At 41.9% G+C, this 23100-nt stretch overlaps 1 protein-coding gene across 1 annotated transcript in view; it reads right to left on the reverse strand.

Moving 5' to 3' along the window:
* The window catches only part of LOC124283352, a 78867-nt gene extending 59319 nt beyond the window's left edge, over nucleotides 1–19548 (reverse strand). The window contains exons 1-3 of the mRNA XM_046719392.1: nucleotides 19051–19548; nucleotides 12398–12481; nucleotides 6529–6679 (exon numbers count right to left, since the gene is read on the reverse strand). Of these exons, the coding sequence (XP_046575348.1) occupies nucleotides 6529–6679; nucleotides 12398–12481; nucleotides 19051–19285 (470 nt within the window). The 5' untranslated portion in view covers nucleotides 19286–19548. The remainder of the gene's footprint in view (nucleotides 1–6528; nucleotides 6680–12397; nucleotides 12482–19050) is intronic.
* Nucleotides 19549–23100: the final 3552 nt, after the last annotated feature.

Here is a 23100-nt window from a genome sequence, read left to right on the forward strand (position 1 = left end):
TGTCTTCTTCTTCTTTGCGAACACAGTGGAACACTTGTATCTCCCAATTGAAGTTCCCTTCAATGTAAAATCACTAATTAGTACTCACCATGAGTTATCTTTCCCCTCGCAAGCTCGGGAACGAGGGCGCCACCTCCCACCATGTGCCTCACTCTCTCCTTTTGTAGCGAGCCCAACACTTGAATTTACAGGTGAATTTAAAGTGTGGGGAGGACGGGAGGGCTTACCTCATGATTCAGGATAAGTATAAAATATCAATTTTACTCAGAAAATTACATATTTTTCCTTATCCTGACTCATGCTTATTTGCTTGTAGAATCCGACGGCTATGGAGGTGGGAATATATAATACTTTGGATTTGGATAATTAGTGATTTGAATTGTAATGACTGTAATAACCCTATGGGAACTTCATAAAGGCACTGAACTGATGAATTCCTGCTGCTAACTTATCAGCTGCCATATATGGGTTATTACAATATAACTATTACAATATACTTATTATGATAAAGTATATACAACATTAATACAAAGCTTAAGACTAGTAGACTTAAGTTGTTAATGTGATAGCATAAACTCCTTTGAGTTTATAGTTAATATACTTTTATGAAGTAACCAAAGTACTAAGCTTAAGATATGCATAAACTTAAGCTATATGAGTATAGTACTGTGCTTAAGATATAATTTAACTTAAGCTATATAATAGCAAAAACTCTGTAGAGTTTGTTAGCTAATATGTATATAAAATGTGACCACGTTACTGAGCTTAAGATATGATAAAACTTAAGCTAAATATAATAGCAAAACTTCTTGAGTTGTTAGCTAATATATTGTATGATATAATAACCATAGTACTGAGCTTAAGATAATAGACTGAACTTAAGCAAAATATATATATAGCATGTAGCTATTTAGTACTGATATCAGATAAGTATAAATCTGTAAGATTGACTTATCTTCTCCGAGGAACTGTCAACTGTTGAGCGAGGACCATGGGACCGAAATGGTGGATACCTGAGACGTCCTTGGTGATAATATCTCTCAGATAGTGGTTGACAAACACCATATCGGATCTCCAGAAAAAAACCTCCATTATGGTATTCAAAGAGCAGTTGCCGTGTAGAGCAAGTGTTGATGCTAGCTCTCTAATTTCATGAGGATTAGATGCTCTTGGAGGGTCGAGTCCTGCAGCCTTGTAGGCACGTAGTATGACAGTTCTGATCCAAATTGAGATAGTAGTACGCGAGACTTCCGTCTCATGCGAGCTGTAGGTAGAGGGATAAATAATCTCTTGAATTTTCCTCTCCTCTGTTTGGATCGGTGGAGATATATTTTCAGTGCTCTTACTGGGCATAGTGATAGATCCATCGTATCATGAGGTCCAAAAAAGGATGAGAGAGCTGGGACGTGGAATAATCTGTCTGGTTGACCTGGCAATTGGTTCTTAGCTATAAAATCCCAGCGTAGTCCCAGATGTACGATGTTATGAATATCATCAAAGCGTGTTCTCTCGTAATCCAAAGTGTGAATCTCCGACATCCTGGCAGCCGTAGCTAGTGCTAACAGGAACAAAGTTTTCTGGGTCAGTGATTCAAACGATGTAGATTCTAACGGTTCATAAGCCTCACTTGTGAGGTTTTGGAGCACTATATTTAAATCCCAAGCTGGAGTGTGAAACTTCCGATTGTGATCCTCCAATCGGAATGCTCGTAGCAAAGCGAGTAACTCTGGGGTCTTTGTTAACTTGAAGCCCGTTCTCATAGTTATGACAGAGCTTAATGCTGCAAGATAAGTGGACAAAGTTGAGCCTTTTAGATTCTTAGTTTGTCGTAGATAACATAAGTAGTCCGCCACTTGAGGATGAGTAGCATATCTGGCTGTAAATCCTTTCTTTGCAGCATAATTGACAAAACTGTTTCATTTGTCATCGATAAGTTATGAAGTTGAGTTACGCAGTGCAAGCTGACTGCTTTTGCCGCCTGGCTGAATAACCTCTCTTATTCAGACATGCCTTGATACAATCCATACGCGTGAAGTTGGAATACTTCTGGTTTTCCATGCACTTGTTTGGTGTCGCGGGTGTATCAATAGATTCGAGCGCTCTGGAAGTTGTAGAATTGGTTGTCCGATTTCTTGAATAAGATTTGAAACCACGCTCGCGGCCAGCCAGTAGGGCCACCAAAATCAGATTGAGGCTCTGCGCTTGACTGATTTTCCGTAAGACTTGTGGGATTAAAGCTGGTGGCGGAAAGCGTACGCCGCTGAGTCCCTCCCACGATATATGCTTAGTGCGTCCGCTGCCCATGCTAGTGGGTCTGCAACTGGCGATACTGAAGGTTGTCAGTTGTTTGTTGAATCGAAAGTGGCTAATTGGTCTACTAGTGGAGATCCTATTTCCATGATTATTTGAGTGAATATCTCTGTGTGGAGCATCCATTCTGTCGGCGACGGTAGGTGTGGCCGAGAGAGAGCGTCTGCTAATACATTCTTTGCTCCTGGAATGTGGCAAGCTCTGACATGTATGTTTAGATTGTCGATTAGATCGAATAATCAGAAACATAGGGACAGTAGGTTCGGTGACCTTGTTGAGCCTTGTTTGTTCACATAAAACGCCACTGTCGAATTGTCTGTGTCAATCATCAACTGAGCCGCTCTGTAGTAGGTTGCTCCAGTGACTTATGGCGCTTATGACTGCTTGCATCTCTAGCAGATTTATGTGACATTTGCTCTCTTGATTGCTCCATAGGCCTGACGCTGTCTTGTAGGCGCAGGTGGGCTCCCCAACCTTGTAGTGACGCTGCCTACGTGAGAGATGTGTTTCCGATTCGCTCTAATAAGGAGACGCCACGCAAACATTCAATCTCTTGGTCCACCAGAGTAGATGAGGTTTGACGTGATCTGGTAGACTGAACGGTAGAGGGTCCTCGAGATGCGCATTGATGAGGACTTGTAACGGACGTAATTGAAGCCTGCCTCTGACTGTCAAGTCTTGGGCTGATGAGTAGTCCCAATAGGATCTGCCACTGTCGTAGTGGTAGCGGAGAGAGTAAGGCTTGTGGGATTAACTGTTGGATCTTGATCCATCTGTCCTCCGGGACTACTATACGATTCTGGGCTGTTAGAAATCGTATACCTAGAAAATGCAGATCTTGGCGCTGATTCTAGGTCCGACTTGAGTAGATTTACTAACCATCCTAGTTGTGTTAGTAACTTGATTATAAAGTTCAGCTGTAGTCTGAGACGCTGTGGATCTGGATCCACTTGTATCCCGTCGTCTAGGTAAAATGTGCTGCGAAGACCTTGACGATGTAGGTATGCGACAATAGGTTTCGGCCACTCTTGTGAATACCCAAGGGGCGGATGAGATTCCGAAGGGAAGTACTTTCCATTGGTAGTGTTTCCCGTCTAGGATAAATCTTAGATATTTCCGTGAATTGGGATGAATCGGAATGTGTAGATATGCATCTTGCAAATCTATGCTGGCCATGTAATCTTTGGGATGAATTAAGTGCCGAAGTTGCGGTAAGTGTATCATGCGAAACGCTGGCGGTTTGCTTAGATAGTCTTTGTTGAAGATGCACATGTTGTATATGAGACGAAACTTTTCCTTGGAATTTTTCTTGGGCACTAGGAAAACTGGGAAGTAGAAACCTGGTACGATGTTTCGCTGATCCAGAACTTCTAAGGCCTGTTTGCTTAGCAGAGTAGCTACTGTTTCTCTTAACATAGGTAGTTGTGCCGGTTGAAAGTCAAACCTTGGAGGGATGACTGTTAACGGAGGTGTGGCCTTAAGTTGTATTTGATATCCGTGCTGTAGGATGTTGGATACATAAGGATCTTGTAGTAGTCCCCAGTTTTCCCAGTGCAGCTGAAGGCGTCCACCCACTTGAGAAGGTTGTACTGGAACGGCTGGGGGTGGAAGACTCCAGTCGTTCCGAACCTGAATTTCATGGTCTAAATCCGCGGGAACCTCTGGATGATCTGCCTCTTGCTGATCCTCCTCTGAAATTGCTGTATGGGCAACGAAAAGATTCCCTGGGACCTTTTGCTGTAGCCAATTTCTTGTCCCGTGCTTTCTGTAGTCCAGAGAATTTAGACTTGCCAGAGTATCTCAAGGATGATTGCTTAATGACATTCGCTAACGTATCCATGGATTTGATCATAAGCACCTCTCTAGAGTCCTTAGACACCTCTTTGGAGACCTTGTCTATGTTACCACCAAATAGTAAGGGCGATGACCATGGGGCAGCGTAGAGTGATTCCGTAAATTGATTATCCCAATTGCAGGAGGCTAGTAGACCCTGACGACGAGCCATGGTAGTAGCTTCAGTAAGCTCTGACAAGTGATCTGTGAGGAACTGATGGTCTCTTTTCTGCATGAGTAGAGCCTAGTAGATAATTCTATCTTCCTCCTCTGTACAATCTTTGAACTTGGTGATGAGAGTTTCATTGACAGTTCTAGATCTATTCAATCCAAAAAACATTCTCCTAGAAATGGTATCCAACTGGGCTAGTTTGCGATCGTCTATTCTGTAATTTCTGGACTTGGCATCACTGATTAACTTAAAGTTGTCATCAATCTCTTGGGCCTTGAAAAGGAGTCCATATTGTGACCTGCAAATTTCTTGGCATTGAAAACCGAAATGTGTTGATTGAAATTTCAGAGATTTGGTAAAGGCTGTATCCAGATTAGCTGGAACCGCTGCTATCGGGTCAATAGGAGGTAAGGTGATAGTGTCCGCATCATCTTCCTTCATCAAATAAGTATGAGCTGAGTTCTCGTTCTTAGACGGGGAAGCAAGTTCTAATCCATTCACCATCCAGTATCTAATTTCTGCATCTGAGGATACGATACCTTCTTCCTCTTCTGACGAGGGATCACATATAATAGAGTGAGGTGGAGTCCTAGATCTGTAAGAAGATCGAATTTGAGAAGATTGTGGTGAACGGACTGACGAGTGGGTAGTATAGGGAGACCTTGGAGGAGACTTCCTCGGCGAACGCTGGTGGCTTCGTGAAGCTCTCGATGAATCCCTTCTAGATCTTGTGGGTGAAGATGACTTGGAGCCACTTAACCTTCGTGAAGGCCTTCGGGAAGGTATCGAGTCAGAGTCCGAATCATTAAATGGGAGCCTGCTTCGCGAACGACCTCTGTGTTCTACAGGGTGTAAGGACGGTAAAGCACTCCTCCTCCGCGAAGCCCTTCGCAACTGGTGAGGCTCTGGATCCTTCGTGGAGGCGGCCTGGGACGTTCTTCGCGAAGGCTTCGCTACGGGCTGGGTTGCCCTTCGTGGAGGCGTGTTTGTGGGCTCTAGGGCCCTACGCGAAGTCAAGGCAGGCTCTGGGGCCCTGTATGACTTATTATGGGTTGGGCTCTGAGGCCTCTGTAAACCGTATCGGTCTTCCATCAACATCATGATTTGCTTAACCAGGTCGTCTGGGACGGTCTGCGCTGGCGTTGAGGGTGTCCTCTCTGTGATAGTGACGGGACCCTCAGTTATAATCTCAGGCGTCAGCGTAGGCATCTCTGGTTGCGTGTTGATCTGCGCTGAAGTGACGGTAGCCGATACTGGTCGCTTCTTATGACGTACATCTGGAATGATAATCGGAATGTCATCATCATATAAACACAATTCTGAAACAGGTAGAATGTCAGAAGCAAAGTTTTTAGTAGCCTTCGTGGATTTCCCTTTTGATGAAGCTGTAGACCTGGGGGTTCGGAGCGTACGTTGAGACGACGTGGAAGCTCTTCTAGTCTTAGACTGTGATGATGGAACGTCCTGGGATGCAGGTCGCTTCTTGGATATAGCGGACTGCGTCCCACGCTTATCCCCCGAAGGTAACTCAGGCGGAACACCAGACGGTAGAGGGTCGTCCGCCAACAGTTGACAGGGTATATCTGACTCTGATCTATTAGCCATGACTGGAGATTGTTTCCGAGATCCATCTGCCGCCCGTCTCAAGACGGAATATAAATATTTATCAAAGGCAGAATTAGACAAATTAATACATAATTTGCAGCATGAAACAATAGAGCATGGAGTTATTCAACTAGGGCATATTAAATGCGGATCGGTAGCAGAGTAACGTAATTTACAAACAGTGCAGATTTTCATTAACGCAAACTGCTGAGCAAACACGGCGAACCGTGAATAAAGCAGCAGAAACACGAATAATTATCAATGCATGTTGAATAAGGATACTAGTTACACCTCTATAGATGAATATAAGAGGTACCAAACTAAATATAAATAAAGGATATAGTGTGTAGGGAGACACAGGCGCTCTCACGTCCAGCTCACTGGGCGAAGAAGGAGAGAGTGAGGCACATGGTGGGAGGTGGCGCCCTCGTTCCCGCGCTTGCGAGGGGAAAGATAACTTCGTGGTGAGTACTAATTAGTGATTTTACATTGAAGGGAACTTCAATTGGGAGATACAAGTGTTCCACTGTGTTCGCAAAGAAGAAGAAGACAAGCAAATAAGCATGAGTCAGGATAAGGAAAAATTAAAGTTTTCCAAATATACTTACCATATTTGATTTGGTCCGATTTGTTTGGTGAATTTATAGTCTGTGATGTCTACACTAAAGGTGTCGACATGCAGCCTGATCTTGGTGAACTCTGTCCTCCCCCACTGGCTGTACACCTGTGCTGGGGACATGCTTCCGCAGCTGTCAGATCCTACACAAACATACGTTATATCCTACAGATCCTACACAAACATACGTTACATCCTACACAAACATACATCAGATCCTACACAAACATACATCAGATCCTACACAAACATACATCAGATCCTACACAAACATACATCAGATCCTACACAAACATACATCAGATCCTACACAAACATACATCAGATCCTACACAAACATACATCAGATCCTACAGATCCTACACAAACATACATCAGATCCTACAGATCCTACACAAACATACATCAGATCCTACACAAACATAGGTCAGATCCTACACAAACATACATCAGATCCTACACAAACATACATCAGATCCTACAGATCCTACACAAACATACATCAGATCCTACACAAACATACATCAGATCCTACACAAACATACATCAGATCCTACACAAACATACATCAGATCCTACAGATCCTACACAAACATACATCAAACATACATCAGATCCTACACAAACATACATCAGATCCTACACAAACATACATCAGATCCTACACAAACATAGGTCAGATCCTACACAAACATACATCAGATCCTACAGATCCTACACAAACATACATCAGATCCTACAGATCCTACACAAACATACATCAGATCCTACACAAACATACATCAGATCAGATCCTACACAAACATACGCTACAGATCCTACACAAACATACATCAGATCCTACAGATCCTACACAAACATACATCAGATCCTACACAAACATATATCCGTCAGATCCTACACAAACACATAGATCCAGATCCTACACAAACCTACACAAACATACATCAGATCCTACACAAACATACATCAGATCCTACACAAACATACATCAGATCCTACACAAACATACATCAGATCCTATACAAACATACATCAGATCCTACACAAACATACATCAGATCCTACACAAACATACATCAGATCCTACACAAACATACATCAGATCCTACAGATCCTACACAAACATACATCAGATCCTACAGATCCTACACAAACATACATCAGATCCTACACAAACATAGGTCAGATCCTACACAAACATACATCAGATCCTACAGATCCCACACAAACATACATCAGATCCTACACAAACATAGGTCAGATCCTACACAAACATACATCAGATCCTACAGATCCTACACAAACATACGTCAGATCCTACAGATCCTACACAAACATACGTCAGATCCTACACAAACATACGTCAGATCCTACACAAACATACATCAGATCCTACACAAACATACGTCAGATCCTACACAAACATAGGTCAGATCCTACACAAACATACATCAGATCCTACACAAACATACATCAGATCCTACAGATCCTACACAAACATACATCAGATCCTACAGATCCCACACAAACATACATCAGATCCTACAGATCCCACACAAACATACATCAGATCCTACACAAACATACATCAGATCCTACAGATCCTACACAAACATACGTCAGATCCTACACAAACATACGTCAGATCCTACACAAACATACGTCAGATCCTACACAAACATACGTCAGATCCTACACAAACATACATCAGATCCTACAGATCCTACACAAACATACGTCAGATCCTACACAAACATAGGTCAGGTCCTACAGATGCTACACATACGTCAGATCCTACACAAACATACATCAGATCCTACAGATCCTACACAAACATACGTCAGATCCTACACAAACATAGGTCAGGTCCTACAGATGCTACACATACGTCAGATCCTAGTAACACAAACATACATCAGATCCTACACAAAAATACGTCAAATCCTACACAAACAAACGTCAGATGCTACAAATGTTACACATATGTCAGATCCTACACAAACATAGTCAGACCCTACACAAACATATGTCAGAACCTTCAGATGCTACACATACGTCAGATCCTAGTAACACAAACATACATCAGATCCTACACAAACATACGTTAGATCCTACACAGCCTTATAGCAGCGCCCGAGGAGGCAGCACGCTCAAACAGCTCCTGACACTTTTGACAATCTTACCAGTTTATACTACACCTAAATGTACAGGATTTGGCATGGAAGCCTACCTCATCATAGTGAACAATTCAATATGACTTTTATGAAGATTGAAGAACAAGAATCATGATATTCATTTGGATTTATTTGCTTCAATTATATGTAAACAGTGGACTAACTTCAGTGAGTGCATGTAAGCTGACAGTGACAATAACAATGCCCAGTCACAGAGAACAAAAGACTGGTTTTAACAGCTACCCCACCTCATCGCTTGTCTACTCAAGAGATAGCTTTGTGAGATTGGGTCCCATTGTCTCAACACAAGTTGTGTAATCAAACCTGGGATTGAAGAATTCAATGTGTTTGTTAATCAGCTGATTACAAGGAAACACAGACACAAGACAAGGAGAGGCAAGCCAGCAGGGAAGTCAATTCACAAAATACCTCAAACTAAATCCGTCACTAATTCAAAAGAAAGTTTCCTGACAGTGTGTGTTTGGAATGCAAGGAGTGCTCGAAATAAAACAACTGATATCTGTGACTTTTTACATGATAGAGATTTAGACATTCTTTATATCACAGAATCTTGGATAAGGGATAAGGGTGATGACGTCATCAAAGCAGAATTAACACCAACTGGCTACACTTTAATCAACAAACCTAGGCAATCTGATCACATGGGCGGAGGAATCACAGTAGTCTACAAATCACACATAAAGTTAAAAGTGAACCCACAGATGATGAACATTCCGCTTTCAATTTCTGGAAACGGTTTTGGAACAGAGCAATAACCTGCATATCATCTGTGTGTACAGACCCCCACCGTCAGCTAAAAATAAACTTTCAGCCTCCAAATTTCAAGATGACTTTGAAAATTTTGTTCAACTTCAGAGCAGCAAAACAGGTGAAATTACCATTCTCGGTGACATGAATATCCATTTCGATGACCCATTAAAACCTGACAGAGAAAAAAAAATTGTCACATTCCTGGACTCAATTGGACTTGTCCAAATTGTGCCAGCCAACCCACAAATGTGGACATATTCTAGACTGGGTAATCGTCAGAGACACAAACAAAGAACTTATTCAAAAGTGACTGTTGAAGACCTACAAATGTCAGACCACTTCCTGTGTGTTTCTTTTCAACAAGGAAAGACCAACAAGACAGAAAAATAACGAAAACATGTCGAAACTTTCGCAATATGGACATTGACAAGCTTAAAACAAATATTGGGAACTCTCCTCTCTACAAGGTGAAACCGAAGACTGCCACAGAACTTGCAGATCTATACAACAGAGTTCTATCAGAGCTTCTAGACAAACACGCCTCTTAGAACTAAGATTATATCTGTGAAACCAAGCTCACCATGGTACACAGACGATATAAAACTGGAAAACCAACAGGAGGAAGCTAGAAAAGCAATGGCAAAGAACAGGCTTGGAAATACACCGCCAGATGTATCGCTTTCACAGAGGAACAAGGTGAATTGTTCCATCAGACAGGTTAAGACCGAAAGTACCTTAACACTAAGGTGCTGGATGCAGAGGCCAACTCTAAACAGCTCCATCGACTCGTCTCCAAACTGTGTAACAAATCCAGTGATACCAATCTGCCCGAGGACCAATCTCCTCAAGAAGCTGCTGCTAACTTTGCACAATACTTCAGAGAGAAGATCGAGAGAATTCACAGCAAGCTAGTAACTTCGGCTTCAACGCTAGATGACAACACATCCACTCCAGGTGACCAGTGTGACGAGTCAACTTCAGCTACCTCGGCTATTTTGATGAAATACAACCTTTCTCAACCGATGAAATCGAAAAGAACATTAAGCTTCTGCCAGACAAGAGTTGTGAGCCTCGATCCTATACCAACTCAATTTGTGAAATCATGCCTGGAGGTTTTAGTACTTCCAATAACCAACATCATCAATCTCTCAATATCATCATGCGAGTTCCCTAAAACTTTTAAACAAGCTCTGGTGAGACCCTTCTGAAGAAAAGTAACCTGGACAATAATACTCTGAACAACTACAGACCTGTATCTAATCTTCCGTTCGTCTCGAAGGTGTTAGAGAAGGCTGTTTGTACCCTCTCTCTGAACATCTGAAGAAACACAAGCTGCTTGACAAACATCAATCTGCATATCGACCAAACCATTCCACTGAAACAGCACTCATAAAAGTCACCAATGACATTCTAACAGAAGCAGACAAAGGAAATGTATCAGCACTGGTTCTTCTAGATCTTTCGGCAGCCTTCGACACTATTGACCATCACATGTTGTTGTCAAGAATGGAAAGTGACCTGAAAGTCAGGGTACTGCTCTTTCATGGTTCCAATCTTACCTATCAGATCGATCTCAAGTGGTTAAGATTGAGAGCAAAACATCATGTCCCACAGATCTCAGGAGTGGCGTCCCACAAGGTTCCGTGCTAGGACCAGTGCTGTTCTCTGTGTACACTACACCACTGGGAAGAATAGCAGACAAGCACAAAGTCAACCAACATCAATATGCAGATGACAATCAAATCTATTCTTCATTCCTACCACAGAAGCCCTGCCATCGTTGGACACCCTTTCTGATTCCTGCAATGACATTCAGACATGGATGACTAAAACCTACTGAAACTTAATGAAAGTAAAACAGAATTCCTGCTTATTGGGTCGAAAACAACACTTTCCAAACTTGACAAGCCATCTCTCCAAATAGGGAATACTGCCATAACTCCAACCCCGAAGGTCAAGAATCTAGGGTTATTCTCGATGAAAGTCTGAAAATGGACAAGCAGATCTCCAACATCATTAGCACGCCCATATGCATCTCAGGAACATTGGAAGACTCCGCAACTATCTGAGTGCTGATGCTACTTCAAAACTTGTCCTATCTCTGGTCATGTCCCGAGTAGATTACTGCAACAGCCTCCTCACCAACGCCAACAAAGATCAGCTACGCCGCCTTCAAGCCCTCCAAAACACTGCTGCAAGAATCATTACAAAGTCTAAAGTCTTCGATCACATTACTCCAATTCTAAATGATTTACACTGGCTACCAATCACCGGAAGAATTGACTACAAAACTATTGTAATGACGCATAAGTGTCTCAACGGAATGGCCCCTGACTACCTCGCAGAGTTACTGCCCCTGTATCAGCCCTCACGCTCACTGAGATCACAAAACCAAATGCTAGTGACAGTGCCTAACATCAAAACCAACTTTGGCAAAAGGTCGTTCGCTTTCAATGCAGCAATGAAGTGGAACGCGCTACCGCTTGAACTCAAAACCAGCGAGTCACTAACATCTTTTAAGACTGGCCTCAAAACATTTCTTTTCAAGTGTCAATTTCCATCTTAAGCGCACAGAGCATTTATTAGTGAATGATGCTCTATATAAATGCAATTATTATTATTATTATTATTATCCTACAGATTTTACACAAACATAGGTAAGATCCGACAGATGCTACACAAACATGGGACAGATGCTACACAAGACATTTAGGATCTAGTTTTGTATTGTTTGGTAGGTGGGTGAATGGACACTGTCTTCAAGTAGGCAGACTGGTGGTTTATGTTTGTGACCAAAGGTTACCCTGTCTGATATAGAGAAGTGGTCATAAGGATGTTATTCTGATTGTTTCCCCACCGGACCAGGTAAATCCTGTTCTAAAGATGACAGACATTATTTAACAAACCACTTACCTTTATCTTTAGAGTATACTGCGGAGTTGTTGCTTCTCCCTGCCTTGAGTGTGAGATACTCTTTCGGGGAGTTAGTGTTCATACCTGAATCAGACAGACAGTAAAACCTTGTTGAAAGATAGCATAGCTAGTTATGATGTGTAGGATATAACATGACATGCGGGCATTATTGAAAAGTAATATGGCCCGCGGGCATTTCGCAAGGGAAGAGGGCTTACTTTTCAATAATGCCCACGGATCATATTATATCCAACTTATAAACCGACCGAAGATATACTTTTGATATAATTTCAATATTTGGTATTTACTGTTGAAATCAACTGGGATGAGACTGGCAGCTGACGCCTCGCAATGCACGTGCTCTGCACGCTCTACCTGTGCCCTGCACGTGCCATCTTGCAAGGAACACACGGTTCATGCCGACAAACAATCTCATTCTTCACAACGATCCGTCGTAGCCAATAGTTTGGCATGAAATGCATGTGGACCCGTTTTTTTGTAAATATCTCTTCATCCAAAGACCCAATCGATCTCAAACTGTGCAAGTGGATGTTTTGTCAGACAACCTAATCACATTGTAAATCACCGATTTTATGCATTTGTATTAAAGAATCTGTCTATGTAACTGTCAACAAAATATACAGCAGAATGCAAACTGGGAGGGAGCCAATGACCTGTAACAGCGGCAGTGTTGGGTCATAAAGGTCAACGTTTGTCAATGTAGGTCAGCTATGCACGTGACAGGTATGAAGAGGTGTTCATTTCTAGCAAATAGCCGGCGAATGACATCTCTGATGACCCTGATGTCAAAAGAATCTAACTTTGGATGCCTACCTTCTTGTACAAGGTTTTGTTTATTGGTTGTTGGTTTATTTTTCACAATTTTTAGCACGATGTTCTTTTTCATGCCAAGAGCAAAAGTTGTACGTTTCATGTAATCCGACACCTTATAAATCGGTTTGCTACGTTTGCTTTCTTTTTAAAAAAATTCAACACATTTCTAATTAAACGTTTAGCATCATCTGAATAAGCTTTCGTGATGACAGCTAGAAGTAGTCAATGTGAATGATCCAAACGGTCTATCACTGTGCAGTGCACAGGTAACTATCATGAACTGCATGTGCATTTACCTTTATGACCCAACACTGCCGCTGTTACAGGTCATTGGCTCCCTCCCTCTGCAAGCAGTTTGCATTTTGCTGTTTATTTTGTTGACAGTTACATAGACAGATTCTTTAATACAAATGCATAAAATCAGTGATTTACAATGTGATTAGGTTGTCTGACAAAACATCCACTTGCACAGTTTGAGATCGATTGGGTCATTGGATGAAGAGATATTTACAAAAAAACGGGTCCACATGCATTTCATGCCAAACTATAGTGGATAAAACCACCAAGCTAGTAAGTGAAGGGTTGAGGGTTCGAAACCGGGTGTTGGCACTACATGTTGTAAATTGTCAATAATGTCATATTATGAGATTGCATTCAGTGATGGCAAGACAAAGTCGTATCAATCTTCAAAACAAGTAATAATTCAGTCAAGGGCTATTCCTCAGAAAATCCCCGGGCACAGGGACATTATTAAGATAATTGCCTGGGACAGAGGGACGTTATTTAGATAAGTGCCCGAGGAAGCGATTTGAGGGATATTATGAGAAAAAGTGTCCCCTAAAAACAATAGAGTGACGTCACTGTCGGTTTATAAGTTTATATACTGTACATCACAGAGGGATCGAACATATCTGATATTGTAAATATTGATATTACAGAAGAGGCAGATCACTACAGAATATTTGTAACAAGAATGTTTTGACACAATGAGAATCACTATGTTCTTTCTGTATGACTGAAGTATCCTTATTTAAAAGCATTCCAAACCAGGACAACATTGCAAGACACCCTTGACCTGTCATTAATAATAAACACATTAAGGTAGGACATCCAAGCAAGCAACCCTTGACCTTTCATTAATAACAAACAATTCAAGGGAGGACATCCAAGAAAGCAACCCTTGACCTTTCATTAATGATGAACACTTCAAGGGGAGGACATCCAAGAAAACAACCCTTGACCTGTCATTAATGATAAACACTTCAAGGGAGGACATCCTAGAAAACCCTTGACCTGTCATTAATGATGAACACTTCAAGGGGAGGACATCCAAGAAAGCAACCCTTGACCTTCCAAGTCATTAATGATGAACAAAGGGAGGACATCCAAGAAAGCAACCCTTGACCTGTAATTAATAATAAACAATTCAAGGGAGGACATCCAAGAAAACCCTTCACCTTTCATTAATGATGAACACTTCAAGGGGAGAACATCCAAGAAAGCAACCCTTGACCTTTCATTAATAATAAACAATTCAAGGGAGGACAACCTAGAAAGCAACCCTTGACCTTTCATTAATAATAAACAATTCAAGGGAGGACAACCTAGAAAGCAACCCTTGACCTGTAATTAATAATAAACACTTCAAGGGAGAACATCCAAGAAAGCAACCCTTGACCTTTCATTAATAATAAACAATTCAAGGGAGGACAACCTAGAAAGCAACCCTTGACCTTTCATTAATAATAAACAATTCAAGGGAGGACAACCTAGAAAGCAACCCTTGACCTGTAATTAATAATAAACACTTCAAGGGAGAACATCCAAGAAAGCAACCCTTGACCTTTCATTAATAATAAACAATTCAAGGGAGGACAACCTAGAAAGCAACCCTTGACCTTTCATTAATAATAAACACTTCAAGGGAGAACATCCAAGAAAGCAACCCTTGACCTTTCATTAATAATAAACAATTCAAGGGAGGACAACCTAGAAAGCAACCCTTGACCTGTAATTAATAATAAACACTTCAAGGGAGGACATCCAAGAAAGCAACCCTTGACCTTACATTAATAATAAACAATTCAAGGGAGGACAACCTAGAAAGCAACCCTTGACCTGTAATTAATAATAAACACTTCAAGGGAGAACATCCAAGAAAGCAACCCTTGACCTTACATTAATAATAAACACTTCAAGGGAGGACATCCAAGAAAGCAACCCTTGACCTTACATTAATAATAAACACTTCAAGGGAGGACATCCAAGAAAGCAACCCTTGACCTTACATTAATAATAAACACTTCAAGGGAGGACATCCAAGAAAACAACCCTTGCACGTGCAGATAGAAGGTTGATACACAGAAAATCAACCTGCCAGAACAATGGACATAACACACCCTAGTGGTATAATTAATAATAAACACTTCAAGGGAGGACAACCTAGAAGGTAACCCTTGACCTGAAGCTGTCATCATGGTGAGACATCATACAAAAGTAAGTAACTTTTAATTTTTTATTTGCAAAACAAAACATTTTCTTCATCACTGTCACTCACTTGAGCAAAGATTGTATTAACATATCACTTATAAATCAGATCTTCATTTTTCGTTCATTTCAACTGTTGACCTTTCTTTTTGTTGAAAAATGTGTAAAGTAACTTATTAATGGAAAGAGGCCCAGCGTGGCCGATTACTAGCACAAGATACTGTGGTGATAGCAATGGTTTCTGAAGATACTGAGTAAAACACGCATGATATCCCAGTGCTGACTGCAGCCATGGGATGCTGTTATCACCGGTATCCGTGGGGATGTCACTATCCACACCTACACCACACATTATCTACATGGCCTTGACACTCTGTATACAGTAAGATGCGACCTTGCCTGACAATTAATTAGGCTGATTCACGTGTGTTTGGTGTGATGCTGCTTGTAGATCTATTACAGGTCTCGCACAGCTTATTGGCAATTATGTCAGGTATTGAAGGTCAAGGCTGTTTATGCCTTGAAGGACACTCTTGATCATTGTGAGCAATAATGACCAGATATTATAAATAGAATATTAAAGTAGTAACAATGGTCAACATTTGCATATATAAATACTGAAACTCAAAGTACAAAACAGATACTACTGAACAACCCCAATGTATACAGCTTTCTGTACGCAGTACATTTTGGGTCTCAAACCGACGTACTCGGCGATGGGGGTGCCCGCACATTCGTCTTTCATTTTGCCGAGCACTTTCTTGTTGGTGGTGTGATGGAGGAAGTGATCTGGTGGATAATCACTGGTGTCGTAGAGGTGGAGGTGACGTTGTATGTCGGCGTACATTTCCGTAGACGGTTTCGTATGCCCTACTAAAATACTTTTTTCCAAATAGGCTGCATTCCACACATCGACGTCTCTACTCCATATAGTGGGGATCCCTGGGTTTGGGCGTGGAAACTGATTTGGGTGTTCTGTCTTCTCGTTGACCAGTATATGGGCTGGCGTGCTAGACGGTGTGCTGTGCTTCCAGGTCTTGTGGACGACCTTCCAGAGAAAAACGTCAACTAGCGAAATGTAGACCCATCTTTGGGTCGATTCCACCATCTGCCCCACCTTCTGGATATCGAAATTGGTCGCTTCTTCTTGTTCCTTCTCCATTTCCTCGCGGAGGAGTTTGGAATCTTCCTCGTCATCGATGTCCAGCCTAGACAAGATGTCGACCAACATATTCGTGGTTTCCCTCGCATGAGTCTCGATCTTCCCCAGGCGGTGGTAGAAGTCCTGGATGGTTGGCAATGTTCTACCGGGTATAGCTACTTTCGATCTATCTCGAGTCACCTTTTGTGACAATGGTTCAATGCACACAGTCTGGCACGCCGGTCAACCGGTCAACGAGAAGACAGAAACGCCCAAACCAGTTTCCACGCCCAAACCCAGGGATCCCCACTATATGGAGTAGAGACGTCGATGTGTGGAATGCAGCCTATTTGGAAAAAAATATTTTAGTAGGGCATACGAACCATGCGTTTGTTTTTGGTTTTTTTCGTCCGGGCGTGCGCCCTGCTTTCCATACCACGAATTCCACGAAAAGCGGTTGGAATACGAAAACGGCCTAGACAAGTCTACGACTCCATTCGTCCTTTGCAACCCCAAGCCCGTGACTGTGCATCTGCAAAAATACTAGGCGAGCTGTCGGAGGGTCTGTCTAGAAATGGAGTCTCAATGTACACTGTATAGTCCGGACTAATGGAGTCTCAGTGTACACTGTACAGTCAGGACTAATGGGGTCTCAATGTACACTGTACAATCCGGACTAATGGGGTCTCAGTGTACACTGTACAGTCAGGACTAATGGGGTCTCACTGTACACTGTACAATCAGGACTAATGGGGTCTCCATGTACACTGTACAGTCAGGACTAATGGGGTCTCAGTGTACACTGTACAGTCCGTATTAATAGGGTCTCAGTGTATACTGTACAGTCCGGACTAATGGGGTCTCAGTGTACACTGTACAGTCAGGATTACTAGGGTCTCAGAGTACACTGTACAGTCAGGACTAATGGGGTCTCAGTGTACACTGTACACAGAGGACTAATGGGGTCTCAATGTACACTGTACAGTCAGGATTACTAGGGTCTCAGTGTACACTGTACAGTCAGGACTAATGGGGTCTCAGTGTACACTGTACAGTCAGGATTTCTAGAGTCTCAGTGTATACTGTACAGTCAGGATTAATGGGGTCTCAGTGTATACTGTACAGTCAGGACTAATGGGGTCTCAGTGTACACTGTACAGTCAGGATTTCTAGAGTCTCAGTGTATACTGTACAGTCAGGATTAATGGGGTCTCAGTGTATACTGTACAGTCAGGACTAATGGGGTCTCAGTGTACACTGTACAGTCAGGACTAATGGGGTCTCAGTGTATACTGTACAGTCAGGACTAATGGGGTCTCAGTGTACACTGTACAGTCAGGACTAATGGGGTCTCAGTGTACACTGTACAGTCAGGACTAATGGGGTCTCAGTGTACACTGTACAGTCAGGACTAATGGGGTCTCAATGTAAACTGTACAGTCAAGACTAATGGGGTCTCAGTGTACACTCAGGACTAATGGGGTCTCAATGTACACTGTACAGTCAGGATTAATAGGGTCTCAATGTACACTGTACAGTCAGGATTACTAGGGTCTCAATGTACACTGTGCAGTCAGTATTAATGGGGTCTCAATGTACACTGTGCAGTCAGTATTAATGGGTCTCCATGTAGAATTTTGTGTCCACAAGCCAGGATTCATGGAGCATTGATGAAACTAACTCAACTGAACAGTATAACACTGTCCCTGATGGGACTCAACCCAACAAAAGTACCTGAATCTGTAATTTACAAAGAAAGTGTAATCCCAAATATAACATGTGTTACATCTAACCACTTTATAAATGGCACTATGTATTCATAGTCCATAACACACCTGTATAATTTACAGTGAGTGAGTTTAGTTTCCATCCACTTTTAGCAATATTTCAGCAATATCACGGCGGGGGACACCAGAAATGGGCTTCACACATTGCACCCATGTGGGGAATCGAACCCGGGTCTTCAGCTTGACAAGCGAACGCTTTAACCACTTGGCTACCCCTGTGACCGCCCGTATAATTCATAAGTCACCTGCAGTTTATAATTCACATGCACAGTAAATAACTCACCTTCAAGTCAATAACTCATCTATAAAATACATAACTCACATGAACAATATATAACTCACCTACACACATTATTTATCCCATTTGCACAGCATATCACTCACCTATACAGTGTATATCTCACCTGCACAGTAAAGTGAAACTCCAGTATTGTATTGCAGATAAAGGATGTATTCCCCATCAGATGTGTTCCTTGTGTTCTGTTTCACGTCCACACAGGAATGGAAAACACCATGAACACTCAAGACAAATAGTACAAAAATAAAACTTTCTCTCAAACAGTTTCCCTTGAACATGGTGGCAGTTGGCTCTTCTGACTTAACTTCCTCGAAGAATAATAACCAAACAAGTTCTCTCATTCACATTCTGTCTTGAACCGGTTGCAACTCCGACATCATCTACTTCAGGCAAGTCATTGTTCTGTCTGAGAACTGGGACTGCTCGCTCACAACTGCCAGTGAAGTATCCTGTTGAGTAAGGCTTCCTCTGCTACTTCAGGACCTCAGTCTTTGAATCAAGATTTAAGTATTACAAAGATAATGGTTTCAAATTTGTCAGTTGAGAGCGCTGTTTGTAAACTTATTTATGACCCAAGTCCACATACACCATGCACAGACCTTGGTGTCCTAGATAAGTTATCAACAGTATCACTGCCTGATATCAGTCAATAGGTATTGTGTATGAAATTGTTATAATTATTATCTGCTCTGATATGATATACAAAGTGCAGTAAGCAATGAAACAAGCAATGATAACCTTTTATTTATTAACAATATACAGCTGATACTGTTTCACAGCAGTCATTATTAACAGGGTGTTAAAGACAGATTTAAAAAATAAATTTACTGTCTCTTTAATAAAAACCTAACCATCTGCCATCATATACAAGAATGTCTAGTGACCTACATACAGTTTGTAAAGAAAGTAATAACAGAACATAGTAGCAGTCTAGTTGAGCAGTCTTGGTGAGTCTGACTGAGACTGACTGACTGACTGGTGTGAGCAATATTCCAGCAACATCACGGGGGCCACCAGAAATGGGCTTCACACGTTGTACCCATGTGGGAGGAGCCAAGTGTGAAGCTGGACTATCTGTGACCTACCAACTTTGCAAAGAATAACATAAGAAGTACAGTACAACCAGAAATTATTGAGAATTTAAAGATTTTATTTTATTTATTTTCCACTCATTACTGACGTATTAAATGTGAATATTAGCAGAACATAACTCCAGATTCAAAGACAGGTGAACAGTTAGTATTTTCACAAGTCACCATGGGCAGCAATGCAGGCTTCAATGCGGAGGGGCATACTACTGATGAAAGAAGTTAAAAAGTCGTGGTCCATGCTGTCCCAATATCGGACCACCTCTTCTTTCATTTCAGCAATATTTGTCAGATTTTTCTTATTGACACTTTTCTTCATAAGTCCCCAAACATTTTCTATTGGATTTAGGTCAGGGCTATAGCTTGGCCAATCTAATAATGTCATATTTTGGGTCCGAAACCAGGCCTGTGAATGCTTTGAACGATGTTTTGGGTCGTTGTCCTGCTGGAAAATCAAAAATTTCCATAGAACACGTGAGCAGATGGAAGTAAATGTCCCTCGAGAATATCTGTGTACCGCTCACTGTTCATATTCCCTTCAAATACACAGATATGCCACCCCACACGTTAAATTTTGGACTTTGGGCGCTGATACAAAGGTTTTTCAGTTTGTTTGGTCCAGAATTTCAGTGTATTAGGAAACAGCCACACAGAACTTTCATCTGAGAAAATCACATTGTCCCAGTTAAAATTTCTGTGCTGTACCAGTTCAACATTCGCTCCTTTTGTTCAGGTTTCATGATCGGTGATGGAATTCCTCGACTTTTCTGCCAAGTTTTCTAAATTCCTTCGTTTGTTTTTAGAAACAAGAATACCATGCCGCCTCCTGTCACCGACAGTCAATTTTCTGGACCTACCTGCGCCTCCCTGGTGCTCTATGCCATATCAATTTGGAATATTTTAAAAACACGATAAACAGTGGACAAAGGGATGCGTGTTCTACTTGAAATCACTTTAGCTAATCTGATGTCCTTGCTATAATACTCTAAAATCAGCTTCCTCTTCTCTAAATCATCCATACTCACTGAGGATCACTGAAAATGTCGTCTGCTAGCAAGTAAACAAAGGGGGTAACTCTTCACAAACTAATGAAAAAGGATTAACAGAGTTGTCTCTCTTGAATGAAACCAAGCACTTGATAGCTGGTCAACGTTGTTTATACTAGAAATCCAATTAACATATTCCTAAAATTCTCAATAATTTCTGGTCATACTATAAAACCAAAGATCCTGGTTGAGGCAGGCTTTTCTTCTTTGGGGAATAGGTTCTTGTTTTGTATTGACATACTAATCTCTGGTCTCAATAACTCCCCTGATGTACAAACCACCAACCACTCCAGCAGTGAAGTTATAGGAAGCATTCTGACTGACTGACTTACTGAGTTTGGTTTTACGCCGCTTTTAGCAATATTCCAGCAACATCACGGCGGGGGACACCAGAAATGGGCTTCACACATTTTACCCATGTGGGGATTCGAACTCGGGTCTTCGGCGTGACGAGCCAACGCTTTAACCAATAGGCTACCCCACAGCCCCGAAGCATTCTGAAGCAAGCACGAACCTCACAGGTAGTTGCCCTAAAACAGGCAGCCATAATTCTTATTGTGGTGTCCTAATGCACATAAAACTTACCAATTGACTAATGGATATTGATGGGGGCAAGTAAAATTCTAATTAATTTTGTGGAATCCTTGGAGCTCTGTAAAGCACAACATACTGTTCCTTTTTTTTGACATCCAGTATGATCCAAGACTAACTTGATTGTGATGTTTTGAAAACCTGATGACAACTTCTTGTAAGATATTTTGGAACAATTATATGACAAAAAGAACTAAAAAATATTGCGAAACATTTAAAGATTCAGCTGACTTTCCAAATACCGCATCTGTATGCTAATGACAGAGAAGCTGCTATATATACATTTACGAATATAATTCCCATACCTCTTGAAGCAATTTCAAGAGACATCATGAGTTGAAGGAAAGGGTTTTTCTGTAATACATGTTCATATCAGAGACTAGATGTTAGTCCAGGGACACCAGGAATGATCTTCACACATTGTACCCATTTATGGAAATCGAACCCGGATATTTAGTGTGATAAGCAAACAGCTACCCTACAGCCCGCTATCTGTGGGACAGCAAGTAAAGGAGTATCCCTGTACGAAAAACACCACAAGCTGGAGAATCAAACACAGACCAAGGGGATCAATCACAGGCCTGGGGAATTAAACACAGACCTGAAGAATCAAACACAGGCCTGGGGGATCTAACACAGACCTGGGGATTCAAACACAGTTCTGAGAAATTAAACACAGACCTGGGAATCAAACAAAGACCTGGGAATACAACACAGACCTGGGAATCCAACACAGACCTGGGGAATCCAACACAGACCTGGGGAATCCAACACAGACCTGGGGATCTAACACACACCTGGGGAATCCAACACAGACCTGGGGGATCCAACACAGACCTGGGGATTCTAACACAGACCTGGGGAATCCAACACAGACCTGGGGAATCCAACACAGACCTGGGGGATCTAACACAGACCTGGGGATTCAAACACAGTTCTGAGAAATTAAACACAGACCTGGGAATCAAACAAAGACCTGGGAATACAACACAGACCTGGGAATCAAACACAGACCTTGGGGAATCATCCAACACAGGCTTGAAGAATCAACACAGACCTGGGGAATCAAACACAGACCTTGGGAATACAACACAGACCTGGGGAATACAACACAGACCTGGGGATCCAACACAGACCTGGGGAATCCAACACAGACCTGGGGAATCCAACACAGACCTGGGGAATACAACACAGACCTTGGGAATCCAACACAGACCTGGGGAATACAACACAGACCTGGGGAATACAACACAGACCTGGGGAATACAAACACAGACCTGGGGAATCCAACACCGACCTGGGGAATACAAACACAGACCTGGGGAATACAACACAGACCTGGGGAATACAAACACAGACCTGGGGAATACAAACACAGACCTGGGGAATACAAACACAGGCCTTGGGAATCCAACACAGATACCACACAGA

Source organism: Haliotis rubra, unplaced genomic scaffold, assembly GCF_003918875.1.
Source record: "Haliotis rubra isolate DU_JTF1 unplaced genomic scaffold, ASM391887v1 Scf313, whole genome shotgun sequence".
Classification (NCBI taxonomy): domain Eukaryota; kingdom Metazoa; phylum Mollusca; class Gastropoda; order Lepetellida; family Haliotidae; genus Haliotis; species Haliotis rubra.